This window comes from Gekko japonicus, unplaced genomic scaffold (genome assembly GCF_001447785.1).
Source record: "Gekko japonicus isolate JY-2015 unplaced genomic scaffold, Gekko_japonicus_V1.1 scaffold2100, whole genome shotgun sequence".
In the NCBI taxonomy this organism is placed as follows: domain Eukaryota; kingdom Metazoa; phylum Chordata; class Lepidosauria; order Squamata; family Gekkonidae; genus Gekko; species Gekko japonicus.
The window spans coordinates 115747-135274 of record NW_015160283.1 but is presented as its reverse complement, the minus strand read 5'-3'; the positions used below and the strand labels follow the sequence as shown (position 1 = coordinate 135274).

Here is a 19528-nt window from a genome sequence, read left to right as displayed (position 1 = left end):
AAATGAAGGAGAAGAAAAGTGTGGGAAAGAGACAATTAAGGAAAAGACAACCAAAGGGTTTTTTTTTTTGTTTTTTAAATCTTGCTACCACACACTAACAGAGCTGCCTCTTAGCAAGATCTGGCTGTGCAGAGAAATCTGTGGAGTTGGGTGGAACTAAAGGAAAAGTGAAACTGTTAGGGTTGCCAGGTCCCCCGGGGGGGGGGGGGGGACTCCCACTTGATGGGTCTGTGGGAACCCCACCTCAAAAGTGTCGGGAGTACGGAGACGTGCCTGGCATGATGACGTCACCCAGAGGTGACGTCATCTTGCTGGACACGTTGCAGGGGGGCACTCTATCATTTGAGGGAAAACTCTATGGTTTCCCCTCGAATGATAGTGGCCCTGCCCCAACGTGCCCGACGCGATGACGTCACTTCCAGGCTGGGACAGGGTCAGGACTCCCCCCGCTGCAGCCAAGGTAGGCCTTGGCAACCCTACAAACTGTAGACTTCTGGGGATATCAATCTTATTAGGAAGCCACACCCCAGCGATGACTGTAGCTCATCCTGGCTGGTCTTGCCTTGCTTCAGTGCTGGCTTAGCTGATGGCTTTAGGAGGATCTTGAGAAGCAAGGGTTTCCCTCAGCTGCCTAGTAGACATTGCAGAAAGGCCTGGGCAGCAGAATCAGAACAAATCCTGTTTACTGTGCTCTGCCTTCCCTGCTTCCCTAGTGGCTGCAGTGCAGAACTGCATTAAAACTTTTTTTAAAAAGTTGCCCTGGATTCACTAATTTTTGTTTCATGCAGGGAATTTTGTATGGGGGAGCATTCAAAAATTCCTTACCTGTCATCTGGAGTGATACAGGCTATTATATCATCTCCCCCAACTGCACATAAGGATCACACCATGATCTGTTCCTTCATGGAGTAAAACACTTGATGGCCTCTTTCTGCTAGTTTTTTTTTTTAATACCATTCCTGTTTTGAATGGTATAGCAGAATGGTTGAGATCTGAATTTACAGGTTACTCTGCCTCTGTGTGTGTGAAGGAGTGAGTGTCACACACACAGAGAGAGACACACACTACAGGATATATATAATACCATGTGACATGGTGTTACTTGGTCAATATAGGAAAGTGCTCTTAGGCCCCGGTCACACACGAGGATTTGGGCTGGGAGAGGGACGGATCGGATGCGTGGCAAATGGGCGCGATCCCACGGCAACATCTGGGAAGCGTTGCGTGCCCGTCACCGATCCGTCCCTCCCGCCCAAAACCCCGCACCAAAAAAGAACCACCTACCTGGGTGGTTCATCCGGTAAGGCCGCGGCAAGTGCGGCCGTGGGATCGCCAGCACATCCTTCCGCCGGCGCATCCCCAGCTCCTGGCCGAACTGCGCATGTGTGAGCATGCGCAGTTCGCCAGCCTCCCCCTCCCACCGTCGTTTTCTCCCCGGCATCTGATCGTGCCGGGGAGCAACGGCGCCGCGGCTCAGGGGATCCGTGGGATCCCGCCGCGGCGTCTCTAGTTTGGTGCGGCTCAGATTAGCCGCACTTCGGCCGTCGTTTTTCCTGCCGTGTGGCAGGGACCTTAGTAGCCATTCCCTGGTGGTATCTGAGTTACTTGTCTCATGATTAATTCATTAGACAAATAGCCACTGAAATCTATTCTTGCACCACTGAAGTGGAGCCAGAACACTCTGTTGTTATAAGTAAACGACCCTTATTAAATTAGAATAATTAAAAATAACTTAAATTTGAAGGTAAACATCTGCTTATTCTCTGTGCCTTTATTTTTAGAAGCAGTTGCTAGGAGAACGGGTACTTGAAGAGGGACAGTGGCAGAGTGAGCTATTGTTGCTTTTATTTTTATTTTTTTCATAATCAGTTGTAATTAAATATTTGACAGATGGGATAGAAATTTCAGAATTAATGAGTTTATCTGAAAGACACCAGGTGCCATTACAGCTTTCATGATCAAGAAAGTGCCTAATCAGTACTGAAACCTAGTCCTCAATTTATTGCTAAACAGTACAGCTTATCGAAATTTGAGGCAAATCTCAGTATGAAAGTACAGGCAGTTTGCCAGTGAGAAGCTTTCACTGGATATACTCACTTTGTGTGGTTCTTCAAGAGGCTACGGTCTTGAGTCACGTATTTCCCCTCTCCACTGCTTGCAGTTAGTGCCATAGAGGAGGTTGTGTGCTGCACTGAGTGCTGGAATCCAACAACAATCCAGGAACATTTTGCTTTCCTGTATTGCTTCTCCTTGGGATGCAAAAAGTTCTCTGCCTTGGCCCTTTCCATTGCACTTTTGGCCCTCGTGCAAAAGAAAGGATGTCAGCATTGCAGCTAACTGTCCATTTTCTTTGGGTGTTTCACTGTGATTTTGGGCAGGCTCATCTGACCAGATATTCCAAATCCCTTGTTTTAAATGCTCAATCCCCCCAGACTGGTAACCCATCTGTAATGTGCATGCTACAAAAATGACTGCTTCACAGCATTAATCTTTTCTTTACAGTAATGCAATTGAAAAGGACCATGCAACCAATGCTCCCTCTAAGCTGTGGAGTCTTGTGAGCAAAAATTCTACTCTGTGAGCTACTGGCATTAAAGTTGTGAGCAAGCGATTTGGCTAGTGCATAAATTAGTTTGCTCTGGAGCCAGCGATTTGGCTACTGCATAAATTAGTTTGCTCTGGAGCCATCCTTCCTGAGGTAAGACAAAAACGTGTGAGCTGGAGGCTAAAAAACTGTGAGCTAGCTCACACTAACTCAGTTTAGAGAGAACACTGCATGTGACTCATATGACCAATAAAATGAAATAATAACTGTGAGGTTGGAATCCCAAAGGCATTTTAACCCACAGTGCCATTAACTTAGTTTCCTTGTGTCCTACAGAGCAGCTCTTGAAGACCACAGTGCCTTTGAGGCAGTGCAAACGTATGCAGCCAACAGGTAAAATCAGCAACCTATTCTGCATGCACAGAGAAGCATCTTAGGTGTACCAAAGAGGTCTTTGGCTCTTGGCATATATTTCTGTGGCTGTCTGTATATATTAAAAAAAACACTTCTGATCAATACTGCATGCTGCTAAATGATAATGGCTTTTATTACTATTCAGCCCCACTTTAATTTAATTTACAGTCAATTGCAATAAACATGTAATGTGGATTTTTGCCAAGAGGATAGAATTTGCAGACTTGTATATATGCATTGGAGCAACTTGATAGCCTCTTCCATTTCCTTAAAGCCTTTTCAAATGCATGCTTATTTTGTATCTTACAGAAGTTTATTGCCTTTTGAAGTCTCAGCATTCTTCATAAAAATCCTACAAAGTGGTTCCTGTCTTGTATACAAGCAGGTTTCCGAATTAGCTTGTAACATAAATTGTCTACTGGGTGTCCTATGTTTGATTTTCTTTTGAGTTTAGGTTACTTATCACGTTGTTTTTTTTCTTAACCTGCCCCCATTTTTTATTTTATTTATTCATTCTTAGATTTCAGATTTTTCTGCAAACTTGGGCTTTTCTTAGGTTTCTAGAAAGCTCTGTCTTGTCCATTCAAGGCTCCAGTCTCCAGATTTAAGTATCCTCATATTTGGCCAAATTGAGAATTAGGTATGTTGTTGATGATACCAGGTAAATTGGTGGAAACCATTAAACTGGCTAGTTCATAGAAAACAGAGAGTGAGTGTAGGTGGGCAATTTTCTCAGTGGAGGGTGGTAAGCAGTGGGGTACCGCAGGGATCAGTACTTGGTCCACTGCTTTTTAACTTGTTCATTAATGATTTGGAGATGGGAGTAAGCAGTGAAGTGGCTAAATTTGCGGATGATACAAAGTTGTTCAGGGTGGTGAAAACCAGTGAGGATTGTGAGGCACTCCAAAGGGATCTGTCAAAGTTGGGCGAGTGGGCGTCAACATGGCAAATGGGGTTCAATGTGGCCAAGTGCAAGGTGATGCACATTGGAGCCAAAAATCCTAACTATAAATACACGTTGATGGGGTCTGAACTGGCAGAGACTGATCAAGAGAGAGATCTTGGAGTTGTAGTGGATAACTCACTGAAAATGTCGAGACAGTGTGTGACTGCAATAAAGAAGGCCAATGCTATGCTGGGGATTATTAGGAAGGGTATTGAAAACAGATCAGCCAATATAATAATGCCCCTATATAAATCAATGGTGAGACCTCATTTGGAATACTGTGTGCAGTTCTGGTCACCACACCTTAAAAAGGATATTATAGCTTTGGAAAAAGTGCAGAAAAGAGCAACTCGAATGATAAAAGGGTTGGAACACTTTCCCTATGAGGAAAGGTTAAAGCACTTGGGGCTCTCTAGTTTGGAGAAATGACGACTGAGGGGTGACATGATTGAGGTTTATAAGATTATGCATGGGAAAGAGCAGGTAGAGAAAGAGGTACTTTTCTCCCTTTCTCACAATACAAGAACTCGTGGGCACTCCATGAAATTGCTGAGCGGTCGGGTTAGAACGGATAAAAGGAAGTACTTCTTCACCCAAAGAGTGATTAACACATGGAATTCACTGCCACAGGAAGTGGTGGCGGCTACAAGCATGGATGGCTTCAAAAGGGAATTAGATAAGCATATGGAGCAGAGGTTCATCAGTGGCTATTAGCCACAAGGTATAGATAGGGGCTCTGGGGCAAGTGATGCTCTGTCTTCTTGGTGCTTGGGGGGGTCAATAGTGGGGGGGCTTCTAATGTCCTGGCCCCATTGGTGAACCTCCTGATGGGACCTGGTATTTTTGGCCACTGTGTGACAGAGTGTTGGACCAGATGGGCCTTTGGCCTGATTCAAGATTGGCGTCTCTTATGTTCTTATGATAATACATATTACTCCTTTACCTGGTGTTTAGACATTCTGATAAACTGTATAAAAAACTGCAGAGCAGAAGTAGTTATACCATTTATCTCTAACAACACCTTTGTAATCATAGTTTCCTTCTTAAAGTACACGTTTAAACCCCATTAAGGGATGTTGTCACTGTAATGCTTCATATAGGGATGTACCGGGACATGCTCTAACTCCTTGCAATCATGGTTCATTAATCTGTCTTCTTTTCAGACAAAATTAAGCTCTTTGGTCACAACATTTGATTCATTGTTCCAGACAAATGGCTTAATTTACTTAATCCCAATTTAATAACAAAAACCAAACAAAAAAACCCTCTTCCACTAATCTCTGAAGACTGCCAACATGTAACCCCAAGAGTTCTCTTGTTTTAAAAAACGTAACAACAGCATAGCTCAGCCTTTCCAAAGGCTCTATTTTTTGCAGTTGACTTATATGGGTGGTCTTTCTGATGAATTTTTCTATCATTGGTATCTCAGTAATGATGGTAGAGCTCTTGCTTCCACTGCCTTTTTATCAACCACCTTGATTTAAATTATACCAGTATATGTGGGTGTAAACATTTATTTTAACTACATTAAGGATTATAAACATTCATAGAGGACAGGTCTATCAAGCATCTTTAGCCATGATAGCTAAATATTTGAAATTATTTATTTAGTTGCTCAAGTTCTTTTCTATCTTTCTACTTGAAGATGATCAAGGTGGCGCACAGTGTTAAAAGGCACACATTTGCAGATATAAATTTGAAATTCAGGAGAAAATAATGAGTAAACTTTCCTTGCCTTGATTTTGAATAAGTTTGGGGCTTATGAGCTTTTTCTTGATGAGCTTTTAAAAAAAGATTATCTGTTTTTCAGGTGTTTTGACCCAGTTGACAACATTGCCACATGAGTTGAGACACACACACACACACACATTCATATAATCATATTGATTCCACTTCACTCCAAAACTGTAGTTTGGTTTTACCAGTCCTTCAATTACCCATCAGCGCCAACAATAGTGGAGAACTGCATGGACATTCAAAATCTCTCTTCCTCTTCCCTACAGCAAACTGTCTCAGGGCTGAGAGATTTAGGTCTGAACAAGCAGGGACCCGCAAAGAGCTTGTAGGGAGGGGGCATTTAACTCCACCTGCCTTCCTGTCTTCCCATCTTCCCCCTCCCCCACTTCTTTTTTTTAGTCTCTAATTCTCCTTCCCTCAGTGCCTACTCTCTCTCTCTCACTCACTCATTCTCTGTCACTCAATGCCTACTTCTCTCTTTCTGTCTTTTACTTTCTCTCTATTTCTCCATCCGCCATCCCATCTTTCTTTCTGTCTTCCTTCTCACCACCACCACTTACAGTGGTGTTTTGCGTCTGGTGTGCCTGCTTCCTCATCTGTCACTGGCCTTAGCTGGGCTGGTTCCAGCAGCTCCACTGGCAGCAGGAGCCACTGAGAGGCAGCAGTGGCAGCAATGCTGGGAGCTGTGTGGGCCCAGGGTCTGGAGGTTGGTGGTGGTGATGCTGGGAAAGGCGGCTTCTCCTGTCTTCCTCCCAGGCACTCCTCACTCCTATCTGTCCCCCTGCTACTCTGTACACTCACCCATTCTCCCCATCCCACTCATCAGTCGAACCACTCGCCAGCCAGCACACCCAGCTGAAATGCTGCTGCTACCTGCCTGCTACAATGGCTCCCTATCACCCACTCCACCTTTGGGCATCAGTTCCAACAGAGATGCATTGTCTGCACATGCACAGACAATGATCCTCTGTTTGGGGGAAATTTAACCCCCACATTTGAAATAATTTCTCCCTTGTCTCCAAGTGGCCCCGATCCATGGATTTAAGTATGTGCATATGGGGCCTCACTGAACTATCAGAATATGTGATGACGAGGAGGAACAGAAAATGTTTATATGAAAAAAATCAAAAAATTGTACTCCGGTATAGAAGATACTTGGTGAACAAAAGGCTAATCACACAGTTCACAAACACTGAGAGTGAGGGAGTAATATTACAGAATTTCCATGCATATACCTCAGAAGCAGCTGTCTTTGCTGAATGTTGACTCTGCATAGCACCAAATCTGACTGAATAGTCCTCTGAGAAAAATAGCTTTTGACCTGAGCTGGAGAAATTCATATACTGATTTAGGTAATTAACTTTGTGGCATCTCTAAAGGAAAGCACCGTAATTAAGGAATAAAATGTTAAAATAAAGGGCACTTTATAAAGAAGCCTTTTCTTCTGAATACCAAATTCATGTTGGCCAATCACCTTCATTGTTTGTCTGTGAGCTTCTAAAGGTATTTGGCTGACATTTGGAAACAAAGTGCTGGATGAAAGGAATATTGATGTGATCCAACAAGAGAGTTCCTGTGAGCTCATATACCTATAACATTGGTCTTCTGTATGTATTTTAAGCAGGCTTTGTTTAAAGAGTTGGTTTTAATTTTACCAGTTATTATGTAAGTGCAACAGTGGTTATCCCTGTGAGAACCCCATGAGTTATTCGATTGCAGGGAATAATTTTTAAAATGTTATATTTTTAGAGACTGAGATCATGTTAAAAAGTTACATGTTAATATGAAGTGGGATACTGAATATATTAGGTTGAATCCTGCAATCTGCCAGTGGATGGTACTGATGATCACAGATCTTTCCTGTGATCCCCTTTCCTCAGCAGTCACTTCTGACCTTGGTAACGTTAGTTTTGGGGTTGTGGGATGAATTTGGACGAATAGCTGCATAGGTTGGGAGCTGTAGTGGGGTGGACGAAGTTGCCTTTTGTGCATCTTCCATCAGCAGAGGTCAGTCGACATAAGGAGAGGGGAGCAATTTCAGTACTTTCCTCTTTCTCATTGTAGCCTTCTGGCTTATGTGGATATTACTCCATATAGTTTGCTATAATTCCACAGGGCCTGCAAGATGGAGCTCTTCCACCAGGCATTTGACCACATCTGACCACATCTAACATCTGGTACATCTGGTTATAACATCAGAGCCTTCCCTAATGCTGCCATCATCCTTGTTGCACTGACTGACTCCTGTCACAAAAATATTGGATATGGCAATATCGGAACATGTTCACCATTGCATAGGAAAACTACGACTGTATAACACTTACGTTGTTTTTAAACTGTTGTAAAAAAATTATGTAAGCTGCCCTGAACCTGCTACGGCAGGGAGGGCAGGGTATAAATCTAATAAATAAATAAATAGTATTAATCCACAACCCAGGAATAAACTTTTCTGAGTTCAGAGGGACTGCTGGGAGTAGAAGAACATGGAAAGATCTAACCCAGTGCAAACTTGCTTGGCATTTTGTATTAACCTGTCTTCATAAGTCATCTTGTACACACTGATGGACCTATTATTTATTTGTTTATTTTATATCTAGACCTCCCTCCCCTGCATAGCAGGCTCAGGGCAGGTTACAACAGTATAATGAAACAATAGGATACTGTAGTTAAAACATAAGTATAAACAAACATTAAAACCCAAATATTAACATCAACCTATTGCAGTGGGTAAACATTTCTGGCAGCATTCATAGGGTGATGTTAAAATCTATCACAAGAGTAAGGTTAAGAGTTCAGATTTTACTGAAAGTGGGAAGCAGAGAGTTAGGAATAAATGGTCAGTTCTCGCAGTGGATGGATGTGAGCAGCAGGGACTGTTTCTTTTCAACTTGTTCATAAATGACCTGGATTTAGGGTGGGTAGTGAGGTGGTGCCGGAGAAAACTTTTGAGAGTCCCTTGGACTGCAAGGAGATCAAATCAGTCAATCCTAAAGGAAACCAACCCCGACTGTTCCCTGGAAGGCCAGATACTGAAGCTGAAGCTCAAATTCTTTGGCCACCAAATGAGAAGGGAGCACTCACTGGAGAAGACCCTGATGCTGGGAATGATTGAAGGTCAAAGAAGACAGGGACGGCAAAGGATGAGATGGTTAGACAGTGTTATTGATATAACGGACATGAAATTAAGCAAACTTTGGAGGACAGCGGAAGACAGGAGGGCCTGGCAGGATGTGGTCCATGGGGTTGCGAAGAGTCAGACTCAACTATGTGACTGAACAACAACAACAAAAGTGAGGTGGCAAAATTTGCAGATGACAGCTGCCCTGAGCCTGCCCAGCATGGAGGGTGGGATATAAATCTGATGGATGGATGGATGGATGGATGGATGGATGGATGATAGGGTGGTTAAGACAGAAACAGATTACGAAGAGCTCCAAAAGGTTCTTTCCAAACTGGGGGAATGGGCATTAAAATGGCAAATGAGATTGATTGTAAGCAAGTGTAAAGTGATGCATATTGGGCAAATAATCCCAGCTTCACATATACACTGATGGGTTCTCAGCCAAGAAAGGGACCTTGGGATTGCAGTGCATAGCTCAATGAAAACGTTGACCCAGTATGCTGCTGTTGTGAAAAAGGCAAATTCCATGGTGGCCATGATTAGAACAGGAATAGCGAATAAAACTTCCATTATCATACCACCCTTATACGAATCTCTGGTGGACTGCACTTGCAATTTAGTGTACAGTTCTGGTCACCACACTTTAAAACAGGATATCATAGATCCTGAAAAGGTGCAGAAAAGAGCAACTAAAATGAGCAGGGGGCTAGACCATCTGCCCTATGAGGATCGGTTAAAATGCTCAAGGCTGTTTAGTAGGGGGAGACATGCTAGAAGTCTATAAAAGTTTGCATGGTGTGAAAAGGGCAAAGCCTTTCTCCCTCTCCCATAATATTAGAACCCAGGGTCATCCACTAAAGATGAAAGGTGGGAGATTCACGACAGACAAAAGGAATTACTTCTTAGCACAACACATACTTAAATTCTGGAACCTGTTGACACAGGATGTGATGGATGTCAAGTTGGAAGGCTTTAAAAGGGGAATGGACATGGCCATTCATGGAGGACAGGGCTGTCAGTGGCTGCGAGTCATGATAGCTGTCTATTCCCTCCAGTACTAGAGGCAATATGCCTCTTTATATCAATTTGCAGTTACAGTCCTGCTTGTGGGCTTCTGAAAGGCGGCTGTGAACAGAATACTGGACTTGATGGGCCTTTGATCTGATTCACCATGGCTCTCCTTCTTTTCTTAATCTATGGTTTTAATGAATGCTGCAGATGAAAGTAGCAATAGATGCTGATTTGTTAACCCCAAAGCTTGTAATGCTGTTTGCCTATGACTTATCGTAATTAATGCTGAACACAGTTAGTCCTTATGGCTTTCAGGGCTTGCTTGCACTTTTAAGACATATGTCTGTGTTTTGGCACACTGTCACCTCATTCATAACATTGTCCTTTTGAAAAGATCAATAATGTAATATGCCTCTTTCAAGTGGAGGGACAAAAAGACTTCAGAACAGGACCCCCAAAGGGTGTGTAGAGCAAATATTCCCTCTCAGAACATCCTCTCGCCTTGCATGCCTGTGAAGAGGGATTCTTTCTGTAAACCAAGGGTTTTGTGTTCCGCACACTTTGCTAGCAGCTTGATGGGTATTTGCAGAAGGCTTCAAAGGTACATTGTTCTATGAGAAGTTCTGAGTTTATATTGGCAACTGATAGGTCACCAGCACTGGCATGTGATTTATTTTCCGTGGTAACCCTTTGAAGAACAACTTAACGTATATTAATATTTAATTGTTGTTATTATTAATATTTTATTCATATATATTAACTCAACAGAAAATTGAATCTTCCAGGCACTTTGTTTCAGGAGTGGCTGACGCAGACATTTTTTAACTGCACTGATTTGTTTTTAAAGGATGTCAAGAGCTGTAGCTTCTGTCTTCAGACACTATGCAATGTGTCATATTTTAATGGGAACAGAAACAGGCCACATTTCTCTGTTTTACTTATGTCATAGCAATTGGAAACATCTAACTCTGTCTGGACAGTTCTTAAAAACCCAACAAAACAAAATTTATATTAAAACATTTATACCTCTCCTTTCTTACTATTCTCAGTAGAAAGCAGTAATTGATATATTAATATTGACACATGTTTGCCAAGTACGGGTTCTTTTTAACAGGCAGCTCACTAGAAGATAGCATACAACTTCCTCATTAAGCAATTCATTTGAAGATATGTTCTTCTTCTCCTCTCAATTTAGCATTTCTAAGACTAGGTCCTGCAGAATATTTCTGTGGATTAGATCCTGCAGAATATTTCTAAGAATATTTACCAGTTTCCCCCATTCCGTGACAGATCTGACTCCCCCATGTGAGACTGCACGGACTAGGGAGCAAGCAGTTCACTGTGGAGAATCACCACCTTAGTACCGACACTGCCCATGGCCAGGTCTCTCATGCGTGCCGTCCTCATTCTCTTGTCCAGGCCGCGTGTAGCGCCCCTCGTTCGGCAGCCAAAGGTCTGCTCTGTTCTCCCCCCATCCCTGTCTTGGGGGCTCAAGGACTCTGCAGCTGGGAGGGAGGGAGGAGCTGGGCCGCTCACTTGCCTCTGGCTACTGTAGCATCTGTGTGTGTGTGCGTGCGTCCTGCTGGCTCCATAACCTTTGGTACAAGGTGTAGCTCTTCCCTGTGGGGGTAGACCCCTGCCCTGCTCCCTTTCCTTTTTGAAATCTACACCACGGTTGCAAAAGGTTTTCCCTTGCTGCAAGTGCCGGGACCTTCACCAGAAACAGCAGGAGCTGAACAAGGGCCATGAAGTGGAGGATGTGGATATGCTGGCTGTTTTGGAACTAAGGGGGGAGGAACCGCTTGACCTCGAGGAAGAAAAGTCAAGAGCGTGTCACAAACACGAGAGGGCCATCCCCATTCATCAGACGGTGGAGGCCCTGGACTTCTGAGAGGAAAGCATAGAGACGCTTCTGTGTTACCTGGAATTGCACCCTTGGCACTGGGTGGAACTGCTGCACCCCACCTTCTCCGTGTGCCAGCTGGTGTGCTATGGTGGCCCTCAAGAGCTGCAGGCAGTAGCCTGAAGGCAAGAACTAGGTAATTAATATGTGGAATTCAGTGCCACAGGAAGTGGTGGCAGCTACAAGCATAGACAGCTTCCAAGAGGGGACTGGATAAACATATGGAGCAGAGGTCCATCAGTGGCTATTAGCCACAAGGGAACAACTGGCCACAAGGTGCCCCCCTCTGGCAGTCTGCCTGGCCCAGCAGCGCCTCAGTGGGATCGATCTCATGCCAGTTCCGTGGAGTTTGACGTTGTTGAGCTGGCTGACTCCATGGGCTGGGAGGTCCTGTCCGTGAAATGTGCTGTCTGCCAGCTGCAGTGGAACACACCACTACAGAATGGTGCATATGTGTTTGGGAAGAGTAGGGTTCTGGTGGAGTTCAGCAAGCTCTCCTACCTGCACTCCTATGGCGACCTCACCGATCGGGAATGGGACTCCATATGTGACTTCCTGTATCGCCAAGTCATGGGTCGTGAAAAGGCTGCCCTCCACTAGCTCCAGCTTTGCTTCCAAGCCTTCTGGAGCGTGGCTTTCTGGTCCAGTGGCTTGTGCTCTGACTGTGTGGATGAGGAGAGGAGCTCCCGACTGAAGGCCCTGCTGATGGATTATTTCGAGAAGGAGATGATGCCAGAGGAGGCAGTCCCTGTGTTCCAGGACGAAGAGCAGGTAATTGAGAGCCTCCAGGACATTAAACTATGGGATTGGGAGGAGCAAATCCAAGCCGACATCCTCCTCTTCCTGTCCATCTGCCAAGATGAGAAGTTCTCCATCAGGGTATTCCGTGGCCAGGGTATTCCATGGCATCGGAAGTCCATGTTATCCTGCACAGGTTTATGGCAGAGACAGGCGGTTCTGGAGGAAGTACATCCACTTTGACTTCAACAAGATCATGCACTTGGCCACGGAAGAGATCATCCGCTGGAAATGAACTGAGTTTGCATGGTCACATCAGTTGACGAAGACACATCCTCAAGAGACAGGCGCCTGAAGCTTCAGGTTTCCCTCAGACCTGTGAGCAGATTGTCTAACTGAGGAATGGAACAGACTACATGCCAGCCCATAACTAGGGAGCAAGCAGTTCACTGTGGAGAATCACCGCCTTAGTACCAACACTGCCCATGGCCTGGTCTCTCATGCGTGCCGTCCTCATTCTCTTGTCCAGGCAGCGTGTAGCGCCCCTCGTTCGGCAGCCAAAGGTCTGCTCTGTTCTCCCCCCATCCCTGTTTTGGGGGCTCAAGGACTCTGCAGCTGGGAGGGAGGGAGGAGCTGGGCCGCTCGCTTGCCTCTGGCTACTGTAGCATCTGTGTGTGTGTGCGTGCGTCCTGCTGGCGAAGACACATCCTCAAGAGACAGGCGCCTGAAGCTTCAGGTTTCCCTCAGACCTGTGAGCAGATTGTCTAACTGAGGAATGGAACAGACTACATGCCAGCCCATAACTACAGTCACAGGATATCACGGGCTGTCCTCCCCCCCCCCAGCCTGTAGGTTGCCTCAGGGTTCTCAGAACTCCTCTGCACAGGAGTTTGGGGAACTGAAAATAACTTTCCTTTGCCATGAAGCACATTATTTATTTATTTTTAATTTCCAAGTCTGTGCACTTACTGGGCTGGATCCATTCTGCTAGCGGTGGTGTGTATCTGGACGTCCACTAACCTACACCCCCACCAAAAAGGTTGGGCTCCCTGCTTAGAGTGAGATGCTGGTTCATTTTGCTCATCTTTCTTCTTGGATCTTTGCTCCTTGGATAGGTAAATATAGTCCCATAGAATAAGTTCCCTTCTTTATCTCTGTAAACTACCACCTTTATTTTCTGAACCTGTATGTTTGTTCATATACTGTTTTTTCAATTAATAAGTTTTGATTTTATTCTTTACTTCTCTTTAATAAAAACCATTTCATTAATCACAGCCTGGTTCATTTTGAGAGTTCTACTGAGGGAAAAATCCCTGTAAACATAGGTGGAGATCCTGCTTGATTACCCCCTCTCGCATTGTTTGGGTTTCCTGGCTAATTCCCCAATAAACTCAGGAAACCCTCACAGCCACTTTGAGTAACAGCCATCATGCTGTTCTGGGAGGGGGGGGGGGCATCCCAGAAGCAGCATTTTGGACTGCAGTGGGAGCGAGAGTCAAGGCAGGCCCTGGGATTTAGCAGTGGATCCAGGCCTGTGGTTTCCATGCTGTTCATGTTTTGCCCATGAATAAGGCAACATTTACTATCAAATTTCCTGATCATAAAGTTAAATTATAAATGTGTATAATAAAAATTATGGCAATGAGACAGTCTAAATGTATATGTCTGGATCCAGAGAAGCCCATATATGTGTAGGAGTACTTTTGTGCTTTTATCTATTGTCTTTTAATTTTATTTATTCATTTGTCTTTTGGAGACCACAGTTCCTTATACTGAATCAGAGGATAGAAAGTTCCCTGAATATTGCCCTCCCCATTTGTATTCATTAAGTTCAGCTTGATTGTTTACTTCATGCTGGGTTGGTGGGCTTGCCTAGAGACATTGGGGTGAATATTCTTGTTCTTCTGCATTTTTATCTTGCCTGTCCTTCAGGGAGCTCTATGTGGGGATTTGAACCAGTGTTCTAATTATTATAACACACTCCTTTATAAGTGAAGTGCCGAACAACATGTGAACCGTTGCAGGGCTCTTGTGATCATGAGGAAGCGGCTCCCACTCTGCAGAGAATTGTGGGGGAATGGTACCTGGAAAGAAGCTCAGTGCTTGCTATTGTTGGAGAAAGTCTCAGAAGCCAAGTAGTATGCATGTAACCATCCCTGTATTTTTTGGGTTCCCAGCCTGTGCTATATTTATTCCATTTGTTGTGTTGAGGTTTTGTTGTTGTTACTTCGGACAATCTGGGAAAATTAATAACCTTTTCTGTATTGCGGATGTTATGCCCAAATATTAACCTCCTACCTGACCTGCACCTTTGAGTAGTGTCACATTTCAAGGTACTACAAAATGCGCTGAATGTTGTGATTATGGTGTGTTACAAAATGCCTGCCTATGGCTTGTACTTGCTTTTGGTGGTTTCTCCAAGTAGAGGTAAGCCGACTTATGGCAAACCCAGCAAGGGGCTTTCAAGGCAAGTGAGCAGCAGAGGTGGTTTGCCATTGCCGCACTCCAGAGTCTTCCTTGGTGTTCTCTCTTCCAAGTACTGACTCTGCTTAGCTTCCAAGATCTGACAAGATCTGCTTTCCCTCCCCTGGTCAAGGATATTTATGCTTGCAAAAATGAAGGGAAGCTCCACAATTTGTCCTTCTCTTTGTGGAATAGCTTGTCAATCTCAGACACTAGTGAAATGGAGCACTATTGACAGTACAAGTATAACTGCAGAACCAACTGCAATGCTATGCAGAGTTACTCCCTTCTAAGTCTGTTGAAATTGATGGAATTAGAAGCATGTAACGCTATTTAGGACTGCATTGCAAATGTGTCATGCCACTGCTCTGAGAAGGATTATTGTGCACTCCTTGTGTTCTTGTTCACACTACTAAATTGCTACAGTACAGTAATGAAAATGGCTGTGAACTCTCAACTTAATATGGGCAAGCAAAACGTTAATGCACAGTGGAATCCCTGGGTTTCAGTTGCTTGTTCTGTTGATTTATTTCTGTCCCATTAAAATACCCGTCCATATTTCAGTAACATTCTTAATGGCCTTTCACTTTTAGCAGTGTTAGTGCTGGCTGTTCTTGCCCTTTGTATATACAAACTCTAATTATGGACAATGAAAATAAATGAGGTGGTTTTGTTTTCAAGTGCTAACTATTTAAATTCTGCACTAGCTGTTTTCTCCAATTATGGTAGGTTGCTTGTAAGAGTGGGTATATTGATTTGGAATTACAGTGGCATATTCAAAGAGGGTTTATAAAGCCTTTTTATTATGCACTAAATTATCATGCTCTAAGGGAAGATTAATATTTTGTAATGCACAATTTTGGCAATAATGAGGTGGAATGGGAGACACCTTAGTACTGGAATGACAGTTGAGTTGTGTAGCTGCAGGGAAGGAAAAATATCTCTGTCCATAGCTAAAAAAGAGTGTTCAGCTCCTAGTTAGTTCATGCATTTTTTAGCTTTGGGATTCTCTAGTAAAGGTAAAGGTTCCCTTGCTCGAAAGCCAGTTGAACCCGACTCTAGGGTTGCGGTGCTCATCTCCGTTTCAAAGCCGAAGAGCCAGCGCTGTCCAAAGACGTTTCCATGGTCATGTAGCCGGCATGACTAAACACCAAGGCTCACGGAATGCTGTTACCTTCCCACTGAAGTGGTACCTTTTTTGTTGTTGTTGTTGTTCAGTCGCACAGTCGAGTCCGACTTTTCGCGACCCCATGGACCAGCTCCCGCCAGGCCCTCCTGTCTTCCGCCGTCCTCTGAAGTTGGCTCAATTTCGTGTTCGTTGCATTGATGACACTGTCTAACCATCTCATCCTTTGCCGTCCCCATCTTCTTTGACCTTCAATCTTTCCCAGCAACAGGGTTATCTACTTGCAATTTCTTGCTTTCGAACTGCTAGGTTGGCAGGAGCTAGTCTAGAAGACTAGTAATTCCAGACTGAGTTTCATTAACTGCTCAATAAGCACATCCATTGCAGTTGTTATGAAATAATGTCACCAACATGACGGCAGACAGTGTCTTCTTACTATTGGTAAATGATGAGGTAATATTCCCTATGGAGAAGTAAACAGGGGTATCAGGAAAAGCTTTGCTTGCTTGGGTTGAGGATGCAGGCTGTTTAATCAAAGATCAAACACACACAGAAGCCGTGAGCAAGTGGGTTTGATCCAGTCTTTCTGCAATGGATTTTTGCTGCCTCCCCCGAACAACCATTCCAGCAATCTGACCAGCATGGGGATGGCTGCAAAAGAATGGGGAATCTTTAGAAATCCTTCTTCCCTGTTCTTGCATGAGCAGAGGATCTTCTGCAAATTAAACACAAGCTTGTGCAAAAAGGAGCAATTTCTACAGGTTCTACCTCCTTGCTGCATCCTTCTCTGTTCCCAGGGAACCTCAATCATTTTTGAGGAGCCCACTGTGGGGCTTCCTATATTCTCTGTTCATGAAAAGGCTTGGTTGTAATCTACTTACTAAATATTATAAAGCTTCATCAACTTTTTCCCACTTTGTGTTTATTGGTCACCTGTATTCTAAATTAAGACAACAGGAAAGTGAAGAAAATATTAGTCATTTTTTACAGATACTCCCTTCTTGTTGCCTTTCAGCATCTGGTATTTGGAGACATACTACTGCCTCTGGACTTTACTGTATTCATGTAAAACATTTTTGTGCTGCCTTTCCATCCAACTTAGGGTTCCCAAAGCAGCAAGCAACCATAACAGTGTTAATATGCAAATAAATATATATATATATAAAATACTTAATTAAATAAAACATGTAAACCTATAAGCACATAGACTCACAGACACAGAAGCAGGGAGGAGGGCCAATGAGAATTAGTGAGAACATGCTAAACAAAACAAAAATAGGTTCTCTTTAGTTGCAGTTCCATTTTGAGCTAATAGAAGTTTCCCAAACAGTTTTCAAAGGTAGCACCATCTAAAGTGCTTTGCAGTAATCAGGAAGAACGGGCACAAACCAGAAAAATGTGGTTTCTGGTGTGCCCCATTCATAAAATGTTAGAATGTAGAGTGCCCCCCCCCAGCATGCGGGGGAATCTCTGGCTGACTCTCCTCTACTTGCCCTCCAAGTTTGGTGAGGATTGGATTTACAGGGTCCAAGTTATGGCCCCCCAAAGAAGGTGCCCCCAGGAAAGTGCTATCTGGGGAAATGACTAGAGATCCTCTGCAAGTCTGGTGTATCTAGTTTGCACAGGATTCATTCTGTACACTCCTGAACCTCCTGAACCTGGCAAAATGACTGCAGGTTCAAGAGGTTCAGGAGTGTATAGAATGGATCCTGTGCAAGCTAGAGACACCAAACTTGGAGGGCATGTAGAGTAGCATCTGGGGGAGGTCCGCTGTGACTTTAGTGTATCTAGCTTGCAAGGGATCAATTCTGTATGCTGCGAACCTCCTGAACCAGTACCTGTCAAAATGACTACCTGTGGTCATTTTGACAGGTGCAAGTTCAGGAATGTATAGACCAGATCCTGTGCAAGCTAGAGACATTAGTCACAGGGGACCTCCCCTGGATGCTCCTATACATGTCCTCCAAGTTGTTGCTTTGAAGTTATGTAAACATTTTGATCAAGCGGAGACAGTCTGTCTGGAAATGTGTCTGTTCATGAACCAGCACAAACCTCCAGAAATAATTTGAAAGTTCATGGAATGTTTGAGCCTGTTGACCTGCCACAAACTTGACTTCGCGAACCATGTACCGGCCAAAATTCATCACAAAGTTTAGTTCATGAGCTGGTTTGTGCCCATCCCTAGTAATCAGTCCTGGAAGCAGACATAACTGTGGCCCTTCAAGGAATGGATGCAGTTAGTGAAGCAGCCAGGCATTATATACTAGAAATGAAATGTAAATATGCATCTAAGCCTAGATCTAACAGTAACCCCAGACTCCAAACCTTTTACTTTAAAGAATATGCAGCCCTGTCCAGGGTGGATTGAACATCCACCAAAAGGACTACAGTCTTATCTGGGCTGAGCTTTGGTTTATTGGCCCATTATTGTCTCTAAATATGTCTACTACCTCTCCAGATATTGCAGAGAAAGAGAGGTAGAGTTTCTGTCAGTGTAGAAATAATGTTGTTAGGCACTCCCCACCACTCAGCTGTTTTGGGGTGTCTTGTGCAATCCCTTTAAACTTTAAAAGGATTGCAGAAGACAGCCTGAAAAACAGTTGAGCGCTCAGCTGTTTCATGCCACCTTGTGTGATCACTTTAAAGGGACTGCAGAAGACAGCCTGAAACAGCTGAGGGATGGGGAGCAAGCTGCTCCCTGTTGTTCAGTTGTTTTTCAGGCTTTTTGTAAACCCTGTTTAAAGGGACTGCAGTCCCTTTCAACCAGGTTTGCGGGACCATGAACCAGTTCGGTTTGTGAACAAACCTCCCGGTTCGTTTCAGTTTGTGGTTCGGTTCATGGTTCAGTCACAGACCATGAACCGAACCACATTTATCAGGTTCATGCCCATCCCTAGTTGTTACCCTGTGACAAAAGTACTTGTTGAAGGCTATACTAGCCTGCTGGACTATGGAAAGTCCCCTGCCCTACATATCTATCAAGCCTCAACTGCTGCTGCATTGAACAAACTGAAATGCACAGGCGAAAGAGATTTAGCACCCCCCACCTTATTCTTTTAGGCTCTGATGAAAGCATGTTAACAGAAGCTGATGTTTTAGAGCAATGATATTCAAGGGCTTGGGAGCCACATGTGGTTGTTTGATATGCTGCTTGTGGCTCTTTCGAAAACTGATCTTCAGTGTGGCACCTGCTTCATATTTCAGAAGATTGGGCAAGGCCCTTGCCCCATGAGACTTGTGTAGTAGTAGTAGAATTTATTGCAAATGGCCAGAGGCTGCTACAATCTTAGACTAAAAAGTAATACATGAAGTGCAAATGTTAACCAAAAAAAAAAAAAGATACAATCTAGTTCAAACCCTATAAGCTGTCTCTGGCCCCAGCTCCTGCCAACCTAGCATTTCGAAAGCAAGAAATTGCAAGTAGATAAATAGGTACCGCTTCGGTAGGAAGGTATCAGTGTTCTATGCGCCTCGGCATATAGTCATGCCAGCCACATGACCACAGAGAAGTCTTCAGACAGCGC

The 19528-nt window shown here is 44.0% G+C and overlaps 1 protein-coding gene across 1 annotated transcript in view; it reads left to right on the top strand.

Moving 5' to 3' along the window:
- The window catches only part of RAD18 (RAD18, E3 ubiquitin protein ligase), a 176060-nt gene that overhangs the window by 139821 nt on the left and 16711 nt on the right, over nucleotides 1-19528 (top strand). Inside the window, exon 13 of the mRNA XM_015415566.1 lies at nucleotides 2882-2938. Coding sequence (XP_015271052.1) covers nucleotides 2882-2938 — 57 coding nt within the window. The remainder of the gene's footprint in view (nucleotides 1-2881; nucleotides 2939-19528) is intronic.